Source organism: Rissa tridactyla, chromosome 3, assembly GCF_028500815.1.
Source record: "Rissa tridactyla isolate bRisTri1 chromosome 3, bRisTri1.patW.cur.20221130, whole genome shotgun sequence".
Taxonomy (NCBI): Eukaryota; Metazoa; Chordata; class Aves; order Charadriiformes; family Laridae; genus Rissa; species Rissa tridactyla.
In genome coordinates this window covers 89199116-89220585 of record NC_071468.1, presented here as the reverse complement: position 1 = coordinate 89220585, position 21470 = coordinate 89199116, and the positions used below count along the sequence as shown (strand labels likewise).

Sequence of the window (21470 nt, the reverse complement as noted above, 5' to 3'; positions counted from 1 at the left end):
AATCTAATATACTCTTGTGTAAATGGTGACTCTGGCTGAGCAAGTGTCAAAATCTAGAAAAGGTGGAAGATACAGTTTGTAACGCATATCCTAGTAAATCCACAGGATATTAGAAATAAATTGTAAAATAAATCAGCATTATTATACGACAAGATGTTCTTCTGAGTTCATGTGATCATTGAAAAAACCCAAAAGGCTAGGAAATATGTTTTCATTAGCAAATTATGACACCAATTCCAAAACCCCCAGCCCACCAAGCTGTTTCTTCCTATGCCCGCGGCAATCTAAAAAGCACTTTTGAGGACAGGAAAAGACTTCCTTCAGGCACGTTGTTAATGTATTTTCCCTCTAAGCATCTTACAGAGCCCTCTGTCGTGCTGTGCTCCTTGTCTTCTGCTGGGCTCGCTCATGCCTTGTTTACTTACCTACACGGAGAACTGCCAGAGCTGTGTTTGCTGGATCGGAACAGACACTGCTCTTTGCACTCTCGAGATAAGAGGTCGCAACAGTCAAGCCATGTTTGTGCATCTCAACCAAAAAATATGATCTTAATAATTACTGTGAATCAACTAAAACAACAACTCGTCTCTTCTTCTCAACTGCCATTAATTTAAAAGGCACTCTTAATTTAGTGCATTTTCATTTTGCTTCACGTGTTTGAGAATATTTATTCCAACAAATTCACAAAACCCCTTTTCAGCAACAAAGCCCAAGCTGTAAATTGTCCCATACCTCTGTTTGCTTTCAGAGCTCAATCAAAGGACTGTTCTTGCCCTTCTCTTAATAGGTCCACATAAATCAAAGCCTGGTAAAGGGCAAGTCTAGTAATCTGAGCAAACAGCCTACACTAACTATACAATTGGATTGTTACATGTCATGCTTCCCATTAGTCATAGACAGAAACTTTCGACAAAGTTTACAAAGAAGTCGAGAGCAGAGGTGTTGCGTCATGGATATACTCAATAAGCCTATTAATCCAGGACCACACCATGCAGCACTGATAGAGCCCTGACTGAATTTCTTTCTCCCCTCTCCTTGTTTCACAGCCAATGTCCTTCCACTGCATTTCCACTTACGAGCTGTGCTGAGCCCTCCCGTTATGATGGCACAATGATGACAACTGACTCCGTGCCTGTCCGGAGGTGGTCTCAGGCCTTTCTCAGACATAGCCAGCCCCGTTTCTATACGTGTGCCAACTCAATTCTATATTCCAAAGTGCGACTGACAGGGGAGGACAAGAGACTTCATCTCCCTCCTGTCCACACCGCGCACCGTTGGCTGATGTAAATTGGCAATGGCTCCATTAAAGTCAGGAGAGCTACAGCAGCTTCATCGTACCTCGTGGTCTGTCCCTCCCTCGTCTGTATAACTCAATTTATGGCCACACAGGGACTTTTTTCCCAGCTGCACTGCTGAGCAAACCACCTTGTCACTGATAGGAAAGTCATGACCCTTACGATACAGTCATAGTTTTAAAAGTGAGGAAACATGTAGGTAAAAGACAAGGTGGCCAGCCAATTGGGGTTGTAATTAACTGGTGTCGATAATGAAGGTGTAAAGCCTGCTTCACAAGCCCCCAGCTGGTGGAGCTGCCAGTGACATAAACACATGGTAAAGTCCATCTGGAGCTCTGCCTTCCTCCCAGCACTACAGAAAACCCAGTTATTGCAGAAAAATAAAATGCTTTGTCATCTTGAGGAAGTTATTAAAAGCACGTAAGTGAAAATAGCATTCTATATTTTGAAACAAACAGTTTTCTATTGTTTACAATGATAAATTGATACACATTTATATCATCAATGAATACAGGCAGGTAGAAGAAGCATCTATTACTGAGGCATCAGTTGAGCATCAATACTGAGCATCTATTACACAGTACATAGACCTGCACAATCCATGTGTAAGGAGGTCAGATGGGAATGAAGCACGTGCCACTGGACACAATATGGCGTGAGACAATAATATTCCTGCTGTGTTTAAGAGAACACCATCTGAACACACTGAACCGCAGAACCACGGGACCTGAGCACAGCAATTGCTGTCCACAGTAAGGAAAACACCATGCTTTAATGTCACCATCAGATATCAGAAGACACATAATGTTGCTACTGAGCCCTTAGCACATGGACCTGCAAAATTCCTGACGTTCTGTGAACATTGCCTAATGCTCCACGGCATCTGCTAGAAGGCAATTCAGCCTGCTCTGAAAGAATAAACCAAAAAAATCTAGTCAAGACAGAGTTGCTCATGTTTCTATAATCTGTCCATCTGCAGGTTTTGCGGTGCTTCTACGACAGCGATACAACGGCAGCAAGAAAACCTGTGGAGGAAAACCAAAAGGGATGAGGCTGATGAGCTAATGCAGTACCTCAAACAAGTTACCTGTCATTTATAATGGAGCACCATTGGCTAGGAGAGAAACGAAAGGACGCAGAGTCTAAAATTGAAACCACAAAGTGACGTTATGGAGGAACGGAAATGAAGGCAGCAAAACCGAGAGAAAATTACTGAAAAGCATTTGCATTTAAACCCAGGATGTTTGAGTGCAGAAACATCCATTGTAAATTTTAATTAAAGTTGCTCCTTATATATAAAAGTTTCCCTATGCAGAAAAATAAGATGGAGGTAAGCTAGAACTTGCCCTTCAACTCAGAGGGTAATACCAGTATAGCTCCCTGATCAACCCATTTGTTATTATTATTCAGTTTATCCTAACCTACTCTAGAGGGAATTTAAACTCAGCTAGAAAGCCACTCTAAATTTGGAATTAAAATAACCCCATTGGGACTCATTTTGGTATGCCAGTTTAACTATCCCAGTTAAATGGCCAAACTTCTTTAAACAAAGTAACAAGCCCTACGCTAATACAAATCGCCCCGTGACCCGTTAATGACAGAAACAACATTATTGTCTGTTGTTGCTAATGGTGAGAACAGCACTGGCCTGACAGATAGGCGTGTTTTCTGCACCACACCAATAGCCAACTTCATAACCCGGTAGCATATTAGAATTAAAGCTGACGTTTTTAATATCTTCGTGTTGCCATACACTATTTGGAAACCGCACATTAGGAAAGGATGCCCATCTATCTCAGTTAATGTGAGCTGGGGCCTTCTTAACGTCATTGCTGATTTATTATTATTATTTAAAGACTAACACTGTGCTTGGCACTACAGAAAGCAAAAAATTAAGACACCTTCTGCAGTGAAAAATGCAGACTGTAACGGATAAAAAAGTGCTGGGGAGAGAGGGCAAGCGATAAGAAGGACCAAATATTTTCTAAGAACAAGGCTTCTAGGCCAGGTCCTATCTTGGTGCACGCATTTCCATCTGCATGGAGATACTGTCTGCACACTTCAAAACTAAACAAGCTTTCTCTTATGGATGTATCCAAACATGGTATTTAGACTAGACTAAAATGCACCACTAACTCTGGATGCAAAGAAAATAACACGGTAACTAATTGTACTTTGTACTTACACAACTTTTCAAAATGTTGATGTCAACAAGCACCGTGCTATTCAACAGACAGAGAAATGGAGGCAAAAGCAGTGACAGGCAAAGGTCAAGGAAGGAGCCTTGCGGAGAACTCAACAGTTTTTCTGAACTCAAGTCCATTGTTTATGAAAGCCTATGGTTCACTGCTAAAATAATACTGAAAAAATGGCCAAGTTTTGCTTTTATAAAGCAGCTTGAATGCACGGAAGTGTCAAATGAAGCTGTCGCACCTCAAATCCACTACTGGCTTAGCAGGAAAGATCACATAAGTAACGGGAGGGGAAAAAAAGCCAAGAAAGTTGTCTTCAGAAACAGGAGTTCTGAGCAATGTATTGCCTGGTACCTGAGAAAGTATCAAAAACATTTTTTTTCTTGAATATGGCCAAAGAAATCTATTTTCAAATGGAAACCCATCCAAGGCATTTATACATCATCATATGCGGTCTGATATTTTCCAGATAATGTCAATGGTCAAATGTTAATGGAGGTCTCGGAGCTAGAACCAAAGAAAGGGAAACATGACACTAAGTGTGTCAAATTGTCCTGCCCCTGGTATATACACAGACTGACAATTCTGCCCATTGTGAACCCGGGGAAGGAAAATGTCTCCAAATGGGAAGGAAGAAGCTGGAACAGAAAGATTTATTCTTTTTCGTCTGGGGACTTCACAACTTCTGCTTCCAGTTGTGGTGGGTCGACCCTGGCCAGCAGCTAAGCACCCACCCAAGCTGCTCACTCCCCCACCACACTGTTCCTCAACCAGGACAACGGGGCAGAGAACAGGAAGAGCAAAAGCAAGAAAACTTGTGGGTCAAGAGAAAGTCAGTTTAGTAAGTGAAGAAAAGAGAAAAAAAGCACAACAAAACCAAGTGATGCAAAGCCAGTAAGTCGTCACCTCCCACAAGCAGACCAGTGCCCAGCTATGCTCTGAGCAACCACCACCTTGGAAGACACCCCTCTCCCCCTTTTTCCTTTACCCCAGTTTTTACTGCTACCATACTGCATGATGCTGTATGGTACGGAATATCCCTTTGCCCAATTCAGGTCAGCTCTCCCCGCTGTGTCCCCCCCTCCTAACTTCTTGCCTAATCACTGGGGTGAGGTGGGGGCAGAGTGGGAAATAAAAGAGAAGGTTCAGCTACAGTCAAAACATTGGTGTGCTATCAGCACTGCTGGAGCCACAAATCCAAACCACAGCACAGACCAGGCATGATGGGGCTGATTTGTCTTTCACCTCTGGAAGGGTTTTTTCCCCAAAAATATACTCATTCTGGAACCATGGATATTACTAGAGGCAGATTAACTCTTCATGGCCACAATACGAAATGAGGCAGGACATGACAGAGATTGAACCTCAAAAGCATAAATATTCTCTGACCTAAGATTGCTCCATACTCGCAAAACCACAAGGGTCATTTAAATAGGTTGGAAAAAGATTTTAAAGTTGGAGTATTTCTGTGTGATAGGAATGAATCCCATCTGCAAATCACTCAGTCATGCTCTGGGAAGCTGAAACTGCTGCAGAAATTAAGCAGAACAAACGGTAAACTGATTTAGAAAACATATTTTATTCATAAAATGACTAAACATTGGTGCGTAGACAAAATATCTTGCAGCTAGATAATTTAGTCCCTGAATAGGCAACTCAGAATATTTTTGTTCTTTCTTCAATACTGGAAACTAAAATAATAGCATAAAAATAAGATGATATCTAGACAGGGTGCTGGGAGGCTTCAGCTACTTGTTCTTTGATGTGTAAAACCCAGAGAAGGTGTCCAACACTTTGCAGGGTCACCTCCTACATTATGATAATTTCATGAGTACAGGGCATGTTAACTTTCCTTGAAATTCAGGAATTTTCAAAGAACTCCTCTAGAAGAATATTCCCTCCAGAATCCATTCTCCCAAAATATAGCCATTTTCCAACAAGGCAGCATTTTTTATTGTAAGATTTTAAAAATGGACCTTGAAAGCCAGTCTACATAAACAGGCTTTGGTTTTGAAACAAATTCAGATACGAAGAATAACACACCACATCTCCATTTTGCTTTGTATGGCCAGTGGATTTTTTTCTAGAAGTCACACCATTGGAAGCCATCTGTACGTTTCTGCTGAAAATGAATTTGAGAATAGTTTTCAAGACAGGTATCTGCATTCTTCACATCTTCAAAAAGGCAACCTGTAAAAGGAAGCAAAAACAATACTGTGATTAGTCTCAACGTTGACTGCAGGTAAAACAAAAACGTTTCATTGTATTAACTGAAATTACATATTATAATCATCTTTTCACTTCAAAAAATTAACACACTAACACAATGAGAGAGCAGAGGCTATATTTGAGAGCAGTGTTGCTTTCCCACCACTTTTCTCCCTAATACGTCTCCTAAAAATTCCCAAGCTTACTCTTTTAGCTCAAGCACTGCACTGCACTTGTTACTGAACTACATATCAAAACCATTTTTTTACCCAGAATAACAAAGCACAAGGTGTTCATCCTCTCTAACTTTAAAGGCTATTTGATAGTATTTGAAACTAGCTTAGATTAAATCTTTGATACATTCCCTGTTTTGCGAGAATATTAGCTTGTTTGAACCGTGCTGTTGCTATAAGTGAAATCCTCATTCCAAAGTCAGGACAAAAAGTCCTGATGAAAAGTTTGAAGTCATAAAGAAAAAACGCCTTACATTTTAAAATGACCAGGAACCAAAATTCTACCCTAGGGGAGAAGACAAATACTTGTATATGATCAGAAGATAGCAAACGATGTACCTCTTCTTTTTAGTGCACTAAGTGGACTGTCATGTCTAACAGCTATTTAGAAGGAAGGTGATCTATCAAATACAAGAGATCTATAGGATTTCTGGTGTCCCAACTCATTTGTTCTTGGTCACATGCATGCAGCAGTTTCCCCTGCATGGTTTTGGTTTTGTTTAGCCTTCTTCAGAACCTATACTAACCTTCAGAACCTTCAGAACCAGATACTAACTCATAAAGTCAAGTTAGCTGAATGAAAATGCAATCACACGTCCAGATTCTCACCTGCCAAGGAGATTGCTTCAGATATTCAATTGGGAACTTTACTGATCACAAGGACAGAAAAAAAGATGGACAGATGCCACCACAGAAGGACCAAAAAAAACCCCCAAAAGACCATCAGGTTACACAACAGTCTTCTGAAAATATAACCTGTTTCTCCTACCCCATGAAAGACACACAAGAAAAAAATCACTTGAGACATACACTTCCCCTTTTGTCTCTCCAAGATCTTTCAACAGTAACTTAAAGTGAAGATTTGAATTACCATCAATTACTGTTTTGGATTTTCAGAGCTGACCCTCAGTCACCACTCTACTTGATACTGTGACTAAAGAATGCATGAAGCATGATCGATGAGAAGAAATTGAATTAAAGCTTAAAATATCACTGATTGTTCAGAACAGAGGGCAAAACAGAGTAAAAACATTTAGTTTGGATCCTATGCCCAAAGAAGAGAGTTACATGTGTAAGAGAGTTACGTCTGCTATAGAGCGTGCAAGAAATTAAGCAAGTTTTAACATATCTACGAGACTTCTCAGAAAATCATTCATACAAGGGATTTATGTCTAAAATTACACGACTATGAGGCATGAATGGGATGTGACAAAAGCAATTCTTGGTTAAGAATGGAAAAAATCAAGTGATCTCAATTCCTGATCATCTCTTCTGCTGCTCCAACACTAACCACAGTAAGTTATTAGAAAGCTGCAATGTTGCTACATGGAAGGGTTTGTACAGATAAGACAACTGAGATCCCCAAAAGCTTCCACATTTCTGAATCATTCTGTTTTTCTTCCAAACTGGAACTAAAATTCAGAAACAGAAATTTTCATGTAGAACAGAAATTTTCAGAAACATCTGTAAGCGAAGCTGGCCAGAAAATACCCAACTGGCCAGGGTGGAAGTTTGACTGCTTTCTGGTGAAAATCTCATCACATTGACATATTCCCACTAAGAGTTTTCATTCAGCTTAATTAGCATTTTCCAACACCAAAAACATTTCTGTGAGCTCAACCAATGGGTGTGGCAAAGGCTAGAGACTACTCATCATGTAGGGAAATTTATCCATTAGGCCAAAGACTCCCGCCGTAAAAGACATAAGATGAAAGGAAAATCAATATGTCTGTCACCTTTCTCATGATTTAGTCACTCTGATGAAGAGAGATACATGCATAATTCATAGCAAATGTAAAATCTTACCTAAGCAGAAGAGTCACAAGTAACGCAGGTAAGGGATGAAATCCTGGCACCAATTAATTCAAAACTCACATTGGCTTTAACAAGGCAAGAAATTTGTCCTTGCATTGCAAGGAAGAAAAAGAAAAATCAAGAACAGTAATAACCAGCTTAATTCATAAGATTCAAAATGTTAAGCAGATTTTTCTACCCAACATTGCAGATCCTTTGATACACAGTCTTGAGGTATCATTAGGGTAGATATATTTGTTTAATTTGACTAGTTGCTGTATTTTACAATGCATGAAATATGCTTTTTCACTCCTTCCAGAGGATTATTTGCAGCATAATGTTTCCCTAGGCTGCTAGGCTCCCCTACTGCCCAATAAAATGAAAAACATCAAAAGGAATCATTTATCACTGTCTGTATTTATATTTACTACCGATGTGAATGAAAAGAGCACATTAGATTATTCCTGCAGTTGACATAGCTAACGTAAAAAGGGATAACATGCAAAAATCATAAGCTGTTCAAAAAACTCCTGCAACACATGAAGATGTTTGAGAACAAAACCAAGTAAAACTAAACTACTTAAGACGTTCCATCTCGTCCAATACGAAGCGTATAAAATACTTCTTTATCATCACTGTTACTGCAGATGCTCTTGGATCTCTGAACAGTAGTAAACTGTATGTTCTGCACAATAAATGAATTACTATAGGATGGGAAAGTGGGACTAAGTGGTTCTGCCCAAGTTCTCCATCTATTATGACACCTTCTCTCCAAGATGGACAACTACTGGTCTCTTGCAGGTCTAGTAGCAGCTCTTTCAGTGAAGTCTGTAAATCCGGTATTTCCCCACTACTAGTACACTTTGAAAGAAAAATAACGCTCCAAACAGCCATCTGATCTACAGACTAGGGTATATCACTAAATTCAGAATAACAGTCAGTTCTCTAATCAGTTTATTCAAGGATTTTTTATTGACCTTATCTCAGCACGTTGTCCTCTTCTTAAAGGACTCAAGATACCTAATATTAATCCATCACTAAGAACTGATCTTTGTACGCTAGCACCCTTACTTACGTGACAGGTGGCATTGTTTTTTCATTTCCTCACAATTATTTCAGAAGATGATAATCTTATTCTATCTCAGAGTATCAAGTGCTTCGCAGCACTCCGCCCCATTAGTTTCCACGGAGCCAGAAGCTGCTAAGACCTCTGGATGATGAACAAACATAAACTCCACATTTTCAAGCATTTTAAAAGATGTCAATACAGAGGGATCAGTAGAATACCACAGGCATACAAATGATATATCTCACAAAATTGCTTTTTTCTGTAAACAATAAAGCAGCAACAACTTTGTTAGAAGCTTTCAGAGTCAGGGCAAGTTAAGAAATCCAGGTTGTGCTCCCTTAGCCTCCCCACAAAAATGGGAAAATGCAAAATGTCAAACTGTTAAGCATACTCCAGACTATGTGGGAATGACAGCGAGGACTGGAAAAGCATCCTGTCAGAGAGCACGCTTACATGGTCAAACTTTGCAACAGGTTGCCTAGACAGGTTGTGCAATCTCCATCTGTCTTTTGCACATTCCAAGCCCAACTGGAAACAGCCCAGGGCACCTGGCTCTGGCTGCCCCTGCCTGAGCGGTGGGGTTGGATGGGGCAGTCTCCAGAGGTGCCCCCTCCAGCCACAGCCATTCTGCGACTCTGTGACAATGTTGTCCATACACGCACCCAGGCAAGTGAAACAGCAGCACTATGCTGGTGGAAACTCTTTTACTACAAGGTACAAAAACAGAGACTGGCAATATTCTTTCCTCAGTAGGGAGAATGTAGTTATGGGGTTATAGGTTTCAGTCTTTCTGAAACTTTCTAATAACATTTTATTTTATAGAGTGTTTCGTCAAGCTGTGCCTCAAAGCATTTTCCTGACTTCATACAATAAAAATCTCGCGGAAACAGTGGGGTAAGGGCATTTCCTACTAAATTAAGCATCCAGTCACAGAGTCATACACCGAGGAGTAATAGGTGAAAGAAAAAAGTTATAATTTCAGAAAATATTTCAAAAGTTATGGAGATCTAATGAATGAAGGAGCCAAAAGAAGGGGGTTCCAGATGGCAGAAGCTGCTGAAAAGAAACCTCTTCTACCCAAGTAGTAACACTGGGTGAGCGGGCAGAGAGGATGACTGCTGTAAGAGAAGCAGAAGTGTGACTAGAGGCAGCTAAACAATATATTTTAAAGAAATGCAATCTGCAAATCCAGTGCATACGATCTGTCTTGTGAAGCTGACAACAGACAGAGGAAACGCAGCACCAGGAGAAAATTATTTTCTCAGCTAAGCAAAGGAAAAACAGTTCAATCTTTCAATCAGCTGCAAAACAGAAAAGAAGCCAGATCCTTATTTCAACAAAACAGGAAAACAACCTGTATGCCAAAAGACACATTCCCATGCTGTAATGCAAACTTTAAACTGTTCCTGTGTTTGTATTCTCTTTAAAGGAGACCAAGTGAATCATGCATAAATAAAGATCTCTCTGTATTTCTCTCAAATCTCTAATACCTATGGCTCTCCCAAGAGTTAAACAAAAGTAGGCAGAAGATATACTATAGAATTTCTCTTCAGTATTAGAGAGGGAATTGTACTTCTGCTTACTCCTGCATAATTATAAAGGAAAATAGTGGGTTGAAAGTAGTTGCATATGCTTTGGTTTCAGCAGAAGAAAATGAACCTATTAAACGTACAAACGCTTCCTGAAATACGACTGCTCTGGTTTTGCTGTTCCGTTGCACATCAAAGAACAAAACTCCACTACTAGTCTCAAAACTGAAGCCTTAACATGTAAGACATTTTACTATTGTCTTCTTTGAACATTAGACCAATTTTTAAACACTACCACACACAGTTCATAACATCACATTGCGTTTTTGAAGAATACAACTTCCACTGCTGTCTTAAATCGTATCTACTGCAGGCATGAACAGATACCCATGCTTTAATCCTGCACATATGCTAGTGTGAAATCAGGCGTGATTGAACGACTTCAGAGGAAACAATTATACACCAATGAGGCTACAGCCTACAAACAACGTCAAATGCTGTATTCATTTCCACTCAAGGCTGACAGATAATCAAGCAATGCCATGCCATCCATGTGTGCAGGAAGAGAGTAACCTTCCCAAGAAGATGCGGACAGCTGCGGGCAGACCTCTGATCCTAGATCCAGCTATCCTTCCAGCTATGGAAGACATTAACTTCACAGGGCCAACGGCATCCCTCTGCCGCAAGTTACTGTTCCTCTCTCCCCACAAAATGCCATTTCAAGCTTTCTACCTAGTGTTTGGTGAAATTAGATTGGTATGCTAAACTCCGATCTGTGGTAACCAGATTGACTTATCCTAGAAACTAGAAAAGGAGGGCTTGCACAAACAATTCTGCAGGCACATCACAGGGGAGAGACAAAGTTCTAGTGGAAACAAGAGAGAAAGGCTGAGAATAGTGTTTCCTTCCACGCATACAGCTGGATTTGGAAGATACTGTATACACAAAGACTCAGTCCAAAGTTTAATTCACATAGATTTGTGTTACCACGAATGCTATGACTAGTGCTAACTGTTACAGTTTAAGCCTTAATAATTATAGCTAATAAAACTACTTGGGTGGTTGCAATTATAATGCAGTCAAGATGCCCTGACATAGAATACACCTCTACCTTGAAAAAACAATCAGAGGAATTGATATAACCACATTTGTGTGAGCACAACTGAGCCTACATGTAAAAAAAACCCAACCCTGTATTTAATAATGTACTGGTACAACTACAGTGACAATGTGCATAAACACATAGAGGAGGCCATAATCCTGCCTGATACATTTCTCAATGCTGTTAAATAAAGGAGAGGGACCATTATAATGATTATAAAGTATCTGCACCATGTCCAGGTCCCAGCTCTATAAATATCTGGTTTCTGGAAAACTCTGCTCAAAGTCTAGTGTTCCCACAGCTGCTGACGAGGCACGGAGGAGCCAAAGGAACACTGCCTTCTCTGAGGCGCAACAGTGCTCTTCCCATTCCTGTACCACCAGCAGCAGCAGCGATGTCTTACAGCTGTTACCATTACCCTGTGGATTAGCAACTATTGGCAATTGCCGATTATAAATAACCACACTAAAACTCAAGAGCTCGCCTGCCTACTCATACCGCACAGTTTATATATTCGCTCTCACCTAACGGTCAGGGACCAAGGCCCCCGATGAACAAATAACCTGTTCCAGAAATACGTTTTGGCACCAGTGTGAATGAACGGACACAAAGCAGATGGTATTAGATGAGCAGAGACGTGAGAGAACATTAACTGCTATATTTACACTCGCCCCCACTAAATCCACAGACGCATAAAAAAGCAGCTGTCTTCCAGACTGAATGCTACCAAGCTGCTGCATATTACCCCTACATCTCTGAGGCTGCTCCTGGGGAAGTGCAAAGGCATTTTTAGAGGATATTGGAGAGGAAGGCAGCATATTCACTACTAGAAGAATGAGAAGAGACAGAGATGTCCCTACCTTGACAGTGTAGAATTTACTTGCCTTAAGATGGCCTCCTGGTAGCCTGCAAACTCCCTGGCTGTACTCCAGCTGCAAAGTTGCCCTCTGTTACACTGATGTTTAATTCTCTTTTTTTCTACAATCCAGGTTCTTGGGATGCTAGCTGAACGTTACATCACTCCATCTCTGTTTCCCCTGTGCCACAGAGGTCACGTAAGTAGACCTGGCTGCTCTAATATCCCCTCCACAGCCAATCAATGGCAGCACTTACCACAACATGTCAAAAATAATTGTTTCAGGTTCTCTCAGAAAGGGAAAGTTTCCCAATGCACTTTAAATGCCACGCAGTGAGAAGTCTGGTTTTCAGTAGGCATCAGAATATGAAAAAGTGTTTTATATAATTATCCTTCCTTGGCATTTTTGGACTAAGCAACCCGAGGAACCACCAGCCTGTGCTCACAGCAGCACAGCTTCACATCACTAGGCTGGTAAGACTTACGTAAGTCTTTACTATGAAAAACAAAGAACTTCAAACAAAAATGTCACTAGAGGAATACAAGTCCCTTGAAAAGGGACTAAACCAATAATACAACACTACAGATTGACTGAACGGATATAGTTGGACAAGCCAAGTTTAAAATATTTAATCAAATAAGAAGGTAAAATCGAGGGTCGGTACAAAAGCCTTCATGACTACCACTATCATGCTGGAATTCCAATGGGGACAGAAATGAAAATATATCCAGAATACTCTCACAGCCAAACACAGCAGCACTTTGCTGCACAGGACTATGTGGTGATGGCAATAATGAAGTCAACAGAAGCACAGGCTGTGGAACTATGTTATCCTGACAAGATAAAACCCTGCAAATGTGGTTGAAGAATAAGGCTGTGTAGGATGGCAGCTTTGCAATCTGATCCACTAACCCCTACGGGGCTCAGATTTGGGTGGACACATTTTGTGAAGGACTCTTACCTCACTCACTCTACAGGAGGTCAAGGTCATTCTTTAGCATATGTATCTGCAAGAAATTTCCCATCTCAAAGAGAAAATGTTTCAAGCAGCTCTATGGTCTTACAGGAAACATATTTTTGGTCAGTGCTACACTACCACAGCAGCAGAGAAACACTGGTGGCAACAAAAGCTGGGGAGAACTTGGTTTCAGCAGACCTATCATCTAAACAGCAAATTCCCCAGCACTTCTAAGAGAAGGCTGAGGAAAGGCAAGTCCTCTCCTCTATGAGGTGAAAGGCATTGTAGATCTGTGGGCTTTCCAGTCTTCATTGCAGGAAGAAACTTATCAGGAGAATGTCACTCTGATAAATCAATTTCTTCTGTCCAAGCTGGGGAATATGTACAATATAACCAAAAGAGCCAAGCAGAAACAGACTTCAAGATTCCTTTAATTCAACTGCTAGTGGAATTAATTGTAACCAAAGCAAAGATTTATTTTTTTTAAGTATCATTTCTCAATCTGGTAATGCCCCTTCAGGATTTATGAAATAAACCCATCTATAAATCAGCATGCATTCTTTCAATAATCCTTCCTAAAAGCATTAGTTTCTTATAAGAATGAAGCTGGATTTGAAATGTGACAGAGATAAATGAGAAAAAGCAAGACATTTCTCTGAAATCCCAGGCTATGCACGTGCACTGCAAGCTATTTCCTTGCTAATGGAACAGTTGCATGCTGCAGCTTGCCCAAGCATTAGAGGGAAAACTATAAGCAACTGCAAAAACAGTAGAAAATAAATCTCTGCGTGTTTCTATTTTCTATGAAGACAACCAATTTTTCTTTATTTTAGATCAAGTAGTTCTCCGTGTGAAAAAAGGAAAAGGGTTTTTGGGTTGTTTTTTTTCAGGTTAAGTTGAGAATGCTATTGATCTTTGTCTCTTTACGTCTAGATACGGGAAGCCCCAAAACTTCATGGCTTTATTTTGTCTTTTGCCAAGCCTTCCTCATTAGCCTATACCACTTTTATTTCCACTACAGACATTACTTCTTGTGGTACCCATCATTAAGGCAGGCACAGAAACAGCAGCATTATTTACCTTTGTTAGTCTTAAATACAGTTTCTCTTGAATTAAAACCACAGTGGGGGATGGAACTTAGTACCAATGTTGCATTGCAATTACTGATCCAAAGCGAACTGGGCTACAAAACCCATGGAATTTAGGATTTTCTTAGTCAACACCAGATGATGTTTGGCTTTTACTGTAGTAATTACCACGCTGAACTTCACACTAATCAGACAACCCGAGCAGCACATTGTGGAATAATTACTAAATTGGCCAAGAATACGAAAGTACAGCATTGTTCACACATTAAGGAAAGTCATAAAATCAAGAGGCTTCTGAGGTAGAATACAGCTGCAGCTGGCACGTGAAGAATGCAACATCTGCGATTCCCTGTACAAGGTTGTTTGCGAAACTACACGAGGGATGGAACGGAACACGCTTGTTCCGTGGCCTTCCCTTGTGATGAATAGCAGATATGGGGACGAGATGGTACTATGGAACAGATAAGCGGCCTACATGCTACCCGAGCCAACATTTCGTCAAATGTTGATGAAATGCTGTCCTTTGTGTGAACTTTGCTCACTACAATGTACCAGAACACACCTCCATCCCGGAGACTATCTGCCCCCGAGGTGCGAACACTCCTCGAGTACATTAATCATAATAAAAGTACGTATGACTAAAGTCACTCAAACTCCACTTTGAAGATAAAAAAATAGTATAAAAATAGCCCGAGAGAGAGGGGATGCCAGGGAAGACACCATCGCGAAGAATTCCATCGCTGATTTCCAGGATCAGTCGACGGGCTGAGCCTTTCTTCCCCCCCATAGGGACGCCGTTGGGTAAGACTTCGATTATACCGAGCGTTTTCTTGGGGACTTCAAAATTTCTCTAGAGAATCTTTACCCTACATTTATAGCCAGGCTGTATCGTTTATAACTTTGCCACGCGTTTTGTATACTTAACAATATCTTTATTTGCACGTGCTTTGCAGACAGTGTATTTATCACCGGCAACCCTAAGAACCTGTATATCTGTTGTTTAAATAAACTGCACTTTTTTAAGTAGCTAGTCGTTTTGGTTTCTCACTGAACGCGACCAAAGACTCGAGAGTGGCCGTGCTAGTTCAGGAGCACGACTAGACTGAAGGTGCAGTCCACTATTAGTGTATCCAAATTGTAATAGTTTAATACATATTAAACGCAATTGGACTGATAGTGCTGAATTTGGCATCACTCAGAATTTAAACCTAGCCGCACCTAGCCTTCCACCTTGGTCAGGAGTGTTAGAACGCAAGGGGGTTTATCTTCTGCCAAAACCGCTTGGCCCCGTTTCACGCAACACACATATTTTTCTATTTTGAGTGATTTTAAACCGCTGTAGAAAAGAAATTTGTTTAAGCACATACATGTATGGGCAGTTGTGAGACACACGGTAACCTAAAACAAACAAGCCACCGCAAGCTGCTGTGTCAATTTACAGCATGCTAGCTACATCCTAAAGCTAGAGACACGTGAAAAAATTAATCCTCGGCACACTAAACTGGAACATATGATGCAACTCCTAAAAAATTCTAGTCTTGCTGAAAGGTGTTGCACAAAGCTGAATTAGAGAAGGTCGTGTTTGCCACCCTTTCAAAGACCTGCACTCCAACCCCATCTCATATTTTCACACACAGCCCGCTATCACAGCAGGATTTGCTCTGGGACAATTTCCTGAAAGTCAGGTCGTTGTAAGGCTCTGTTGTGTTTTTGTAGTTCTCGTATCACTAGATTTCTTTGCAGTCTTGGGAATCTGTTTCAACTGACCAGCATCAACAACACCCAAGCACGGCTGTATTTTCCCCTGAAAGGGAAAGGAGTGACACACCGCTTCTGCTGTAGTATCCAGCAACTGCACCTCTTAGAGTATTTCAGCCATGAGGAAAAGAATGAAAAGAAAGCCGTGCATGAGGCACTATGCATAGCCTGATGTCTTTTAAAAGAAAGGTCTAGACAGAGAGATATACAGATTTATTTTGTTGACCACAAAGCAAGTAAATGGTACCTAATTTCAGAGGGAATAAACAGGCCCAACTAAGTGGCAACATAATCTTGCTTCAACAGTATCATCAAATCACCTCTCTCAAAAGTAAGCTGATAAGGTATGGTGCCATGTCAGGTGTGAGATCGGAGATCAGTCAGCACACGATGCACTTATTTCTTTGATGAGATGCTGGCTTACCCAGATGTGCAATGTCCTGGTCATTTGCATGGCTGTTATTTTCAATTAGATGCTCTTTGGTGGTATTCTCTGCAATATAATTTATGAAGCGTTCTATCTATCTCAGCAAAATACCCTCTGTTACTGTATTCCAATCCTATTATGACTTGAAGAGAGGGAAGCGCTAACAAATGTGAAAGAGAAACACTGGTTTTAAGTCTTTACTACACAATAGGGTGCTCAGCTGGATTCTAAGCTGGCAAATGTCTCCTTCCTTCCTTCCTTCCTCTCCTCCTCCTGTCCCTTTAGCCATGAAGTATTGTAGCAAACTCTAGAACAGGAGAGTGCCTTTGAAGTGCTGTATCATCGAAATTGGAAAAAATGAAAAATACAGTCTTCTAGTACCAGCTTATTTTTCCAGCTCAAATGAACCCTTCACCATAAACTAACATTTTCTCTATTAATCCTTAATATTGAACCGTTCACCACATTGACTCAAACCTTCTTTCTCCTATTTTTAACCACTACCCCTAACATTTTCCTCCTCACACCAACCCTTCTCCTGTAAACCCACACAATACACCTTTAGTCATGATTTACCTCCAGCCTGTGCTATGGCTCATATACTATAGTAGGAGACAAAGTCTCCACACAGTGCTGCTCACACTGTTTCCCTAGGAAAAGCAAGATTACCACAAAAATAATTATTTGTTTCCCAGCTGCAGCAGCAGGTAAAATCTGTAAGCCAGAATCCCCTCCAGGGCCTGGCTGGAGATGCCTGTTTCTTGCTTGTGTTTCTTGTCTTATTTCTCCCTCCCCTCCCCTGCCCTTAATGCGAGTAAAAATAGCAGGCTTAGACTATTTCAATTTTAGAAGCAACACAGTGGAAAGCTAAAGAGAACAAGGAACTGAACTGGAAACATAAGGAGAAAGGAGGAGAAAGTAGTATCTCTTGCTAAAAACTGAAGCGTAGACAAGCATTCACACTAAATAAAACAGATACGTAATTGGTGTGGTGCATTATCAAGGCTATCATACAAGTACCAACCGAAAAAATGATCTGGGTTTCCCTCATGCTCTCCACAACTCTCGGTGCAATAGCAGTACAGTTATCTGCAGGATTCAGCAATGGCAGGACACCAGAACCATCAGATATTAATGCTGTAGGTCAATGCATTTTTGAATTTTGATTTAATGAAAATCAATCTTTCTCTCTTTGTCCAAATTTAGCTCCCTGTTAAGAGTCTGAGGCCACTCATAAGATAACCTTCTCACCTCTTACACCAAGATGCTATAGAAAATCAACACAAGAAACTACGGAGCAGCACCAGAGGTCACCTGCTCTGTCTTCAGACTGACTGTCAGGAAACGCTATACTAAAAACTACTGTGGTAAAGTGCTTTAAAAACGAAGAGGCAACAAAGAAACAAGCCAACCACTTCCGGTTAACACTCTACCTGCTGATGGCCTGGTGGGAGAAGTTCCAGTTTATTTTTGCTTTTGTCTCCAAACTGTTTCATTTATATCCAAAAAGAAAGTCTGCCAAAACCTGAAAGCTAAGAAATGGTCTATTATCTTCATTTCCTGCAACCCTTAGAGTTAGCGATGCCACAGAAACCAGTACACCGACATAAACTGGGTTTGTATGAGTCTCCCTTAGCACATGCTACATGAGCAGAGCACAACCTGATGCCGTGTTGCAACTGCTGGGATATCTTGTCACTGTTGCAGCAGTGTAAGAAACAGCCATCTCCTGTGTGCACATCCACTTCTGAATATACCAAACCCAAATGCTGCCTGAAGTACCATTTGAAATACCAAGACGTGGGGAGGGAGCAGAGGGAGCATGACATAGAATGGACGCATTAGAGAATAACAGAAATACATTATACCTTTTAATGAGAGGAATTTGGTTATGTGCTCACATTTACATGCATTTAACATGGTCCAAACAGTCAATCTACTATAACTCAAAAGAACGAGGTAGAAGAGATTAAAGGAGAATGTGGCATTGCTAAGTAACACTTTGAAACTAGATAGTTTGAACAGGTGTCTTCATTGGGTTATCTTCTGAAAACTTTATGGAAAAAAAGCAAGTTTGTAAAATTAGCTGCTTAAATTCTCTCTTTGCTTCCTGGCAGTTAAAACTGGAATGAGAATAAATACCTCCCCGCATGAGGCATGAGGATTAATTTGTTTGTGTATATAAATGGGTATTTAACTATCAACTACTATTTTATTTTTAACACCTTATAGGGACTATTGCATTCCTATCCAAGTTCAGCTTTTGGCAAGAGATTAGGATTGAGTTAAAATGGGAACAGGTGTTTGGAAGATGATATGGCTGTAATAAAAGCGCTAACCAAGAAGATGAAGAAGGGAAAAAATAATTTAAATACGGCATTCATTTGTAGCCTATGAAATAGAGAGACACCCAAAAGAAAATGTAAAATCACAACAACTAAGGGATATTTAGGAAAATGTCTTTTTCCACTGTCATTCATTCCCAGGAGGACACAGTCTGAGCAGGGCTGTCCTTTGGTCCCAGGTCATCCTGTTCTTGTACAATCTCACGATGCCTGCTAAAAGGCCAGGCATTCAATAAAAAACAGTTTCACTGCTTAATGCTTGTTGGGTTATAACACATGTTCAAAGCCTCAAAAGGATGTAGGAGTTTAAGGCCACTATCAGTGAGATTTGAGCTCCCAAATTATATCAGGTATTTTTACAGTGTGGATTTCTGGCCTCTAAGACCCCTACAGCCATTACTAGGTCAAACCGATTTTTATTTCTAGGGATTGAGCACATTCTTTTGTCAGCTGCAGTCAGAAGAAAAGCTGAAACCATCCATTTCAAGGCTCAAACCCATGAAAACAGATGTTTCCTTAGTAAAAAGAATAGTTACTGACCTTGAAGCTTCAAAATACAATATTCACCATTTTTAGAGTATCTTTCCCTCAACAATAAGATAATTGAAGATAAAAGCTGTCAAGTGGTTTTTTTTGAAAGCAGACTGTGCTCGAACCCCAATCCTGCAAGTTAAACCTCTTCACATCAAGATGTACTATTAACTTCATACAATAGTAAAAGCAAATAAAGCAATGATTTTTAAAAGGAAAGGTTTATGGGGGGAAGAACGTGTCGCAAGATGTATGGTGTAGATTATTACTTTGTTTATTGCCATACTTCATGATGATTTCTTATAGCAGCAGAACATAATGTACAAAATAAATAAAACTTAACTATGGAGACACAGGCAAGTCTCTTTGCCTGCAGCATGGGTCCTCAGCAGTGGGAACACCCAGCACAGCTGACTCTCAAGTCAAAAGTTGGACTGAGAATATCATAAGAAACTAAAATGGTTGTCTAGACTATACTGAAGTCCCTTATGTCTTTCACTATGAAAAAGCTTTCCTGCGGCCTGTGGAACAACTGACTGAAGAATGTAGTAACGTAAGTTCTGCACACTAGATGTTTATTTTGCTGGTATCAAATGATTTTTGCATTTTAAGAAGGTTTAATACAATTATCTTCGACTTTAGTACGTTTAAGGTGCATCCTTTCTAAGTATTTCTTGTCAGTAGTCACCCATGAGAGAATTAGTCTATTAAATTAGCGAGACAGTAAGGAAGGTTTTGAAATGACTGACAACAGAGGATTATCTCTTTGAAAACAATACTGAAGAAAACAATTTTGACCTGAGACAAATTCACACGTCCTTTTGATTCTAATGACTTCATCAACAGGAACAGAAATTGAACTTGACCCTGTATCATTGATTCTGCACACACATTTGAACAGCTCTGAGCAGCTCCATTTAACTCAATTGTCCAAGGGAGGCAATTATTGATGTGGTGAAGTGCTTATGGAAGTCAAATCTAGGCTCATAAACGGCTTATGGATTCCTGCCCCTGACAGGCATCAGACGGCTCTAAATACTTAGTATCTATCGGGACAGAGTTACAAAATTCTGATGAACGCATCAGTTAATGATAATTTCTGCAGCCATTGGAAGAAAATGAATTGGCCTTCCAAAAGGAAGGGTTATACAAGGAACCAAAGAGATTTTAGGATGGAGCTTGACTAATAGATGATACATGACATGTTATCTGCGATAGCAGGAGACTAAATTTAATGAAACACAAGAGTTCTATGTGGTCCTAGCTACAAACCACACCAATTACTGCAAGTCTATGGGGTAAAAACTGATCACAAAAGCTAGAACAAACATCTGACAGCATAGAATCCAGAGCTAAACCCTTTCTGAAAGAGTCTTTTCATCAGATTCCCATCCCAGCCTGTCAACAGAGCAGCAACAGTGTGAAATACAAGTTAACGCTCTGCAAGCAGAGGTCAGATGGACCCCACTCTCTCAGGCACCGTGACAGTAACCTCCACTGCAGGGGCAGGACTGACCTTTTGAGACAATGACCTTTTACATACCCTGGCATCACCAGAAGACTCTGTGTCTCAGGACCTTGACGTCCTTCCTCTCAATAAACCATTACTATCAAAAACAGGGAAAAAACCATACATAGATATTCAATAATTCAAAACAAACCCCTCATTCCAAGCACAGCCTTTTATTCTCGCCAAATGAATGTCAAAGATTATACAAAGACCCTGGTAGCCTTCACTAATATATTTCCCCAGAGAAGTATGCATTTCTTTCGTGGCAGTTTAAGCAATAAGCAAATGCTCTTGCAAACTTCTCTCCCTGCTGTGTTGGCACAGCTGCATAGTCACTGGGTAATGCAGAAGGAGCAGAGGGAAGAGACAAGGTGACATGAACAAGAGGCCAGGTGAGATGGAAGGGCTACCTTAAACCAGATTAAATAGTTCCTGCTGAATATAAAACTACCACCTTCTATACCACAGCAATAAGAGCTAATGTACAGGCCATTAATATAGTCAAAATAAAGCTACAGGCAATGTCATGTGAATGAACACTGAATGGACATGGTATTAAAATGTCTGGAAATAC

The 21470-nt window shown here is 40.4% G+C and overlaps 1 protein-coding gene across 1 annotated transcript in view; it reads right to left on the bottom strand.

Annotated features, from left to right (window-relative positions):
- Positions 1-5095: 5095 nt before the first annotated feature.
- The window catches only part of UBE3D (ubiquitin protein ligase E3D), an 84098-nt gene continuing 67723 nt past the window's right edge, over positions 5096-21470 (bottom strand). Inside the window, exon 10 of the mRNA XM_054196797.1 lies at positions 5096-5677. Coding sequence (XP_054052772.1) covers positions 5657-5677 — 21 coding nt within the window. The 3' untranslated portion in view covers positions 5096-5656. The remainder of the gene's footprint in view (positions 5678-21470) is intronic.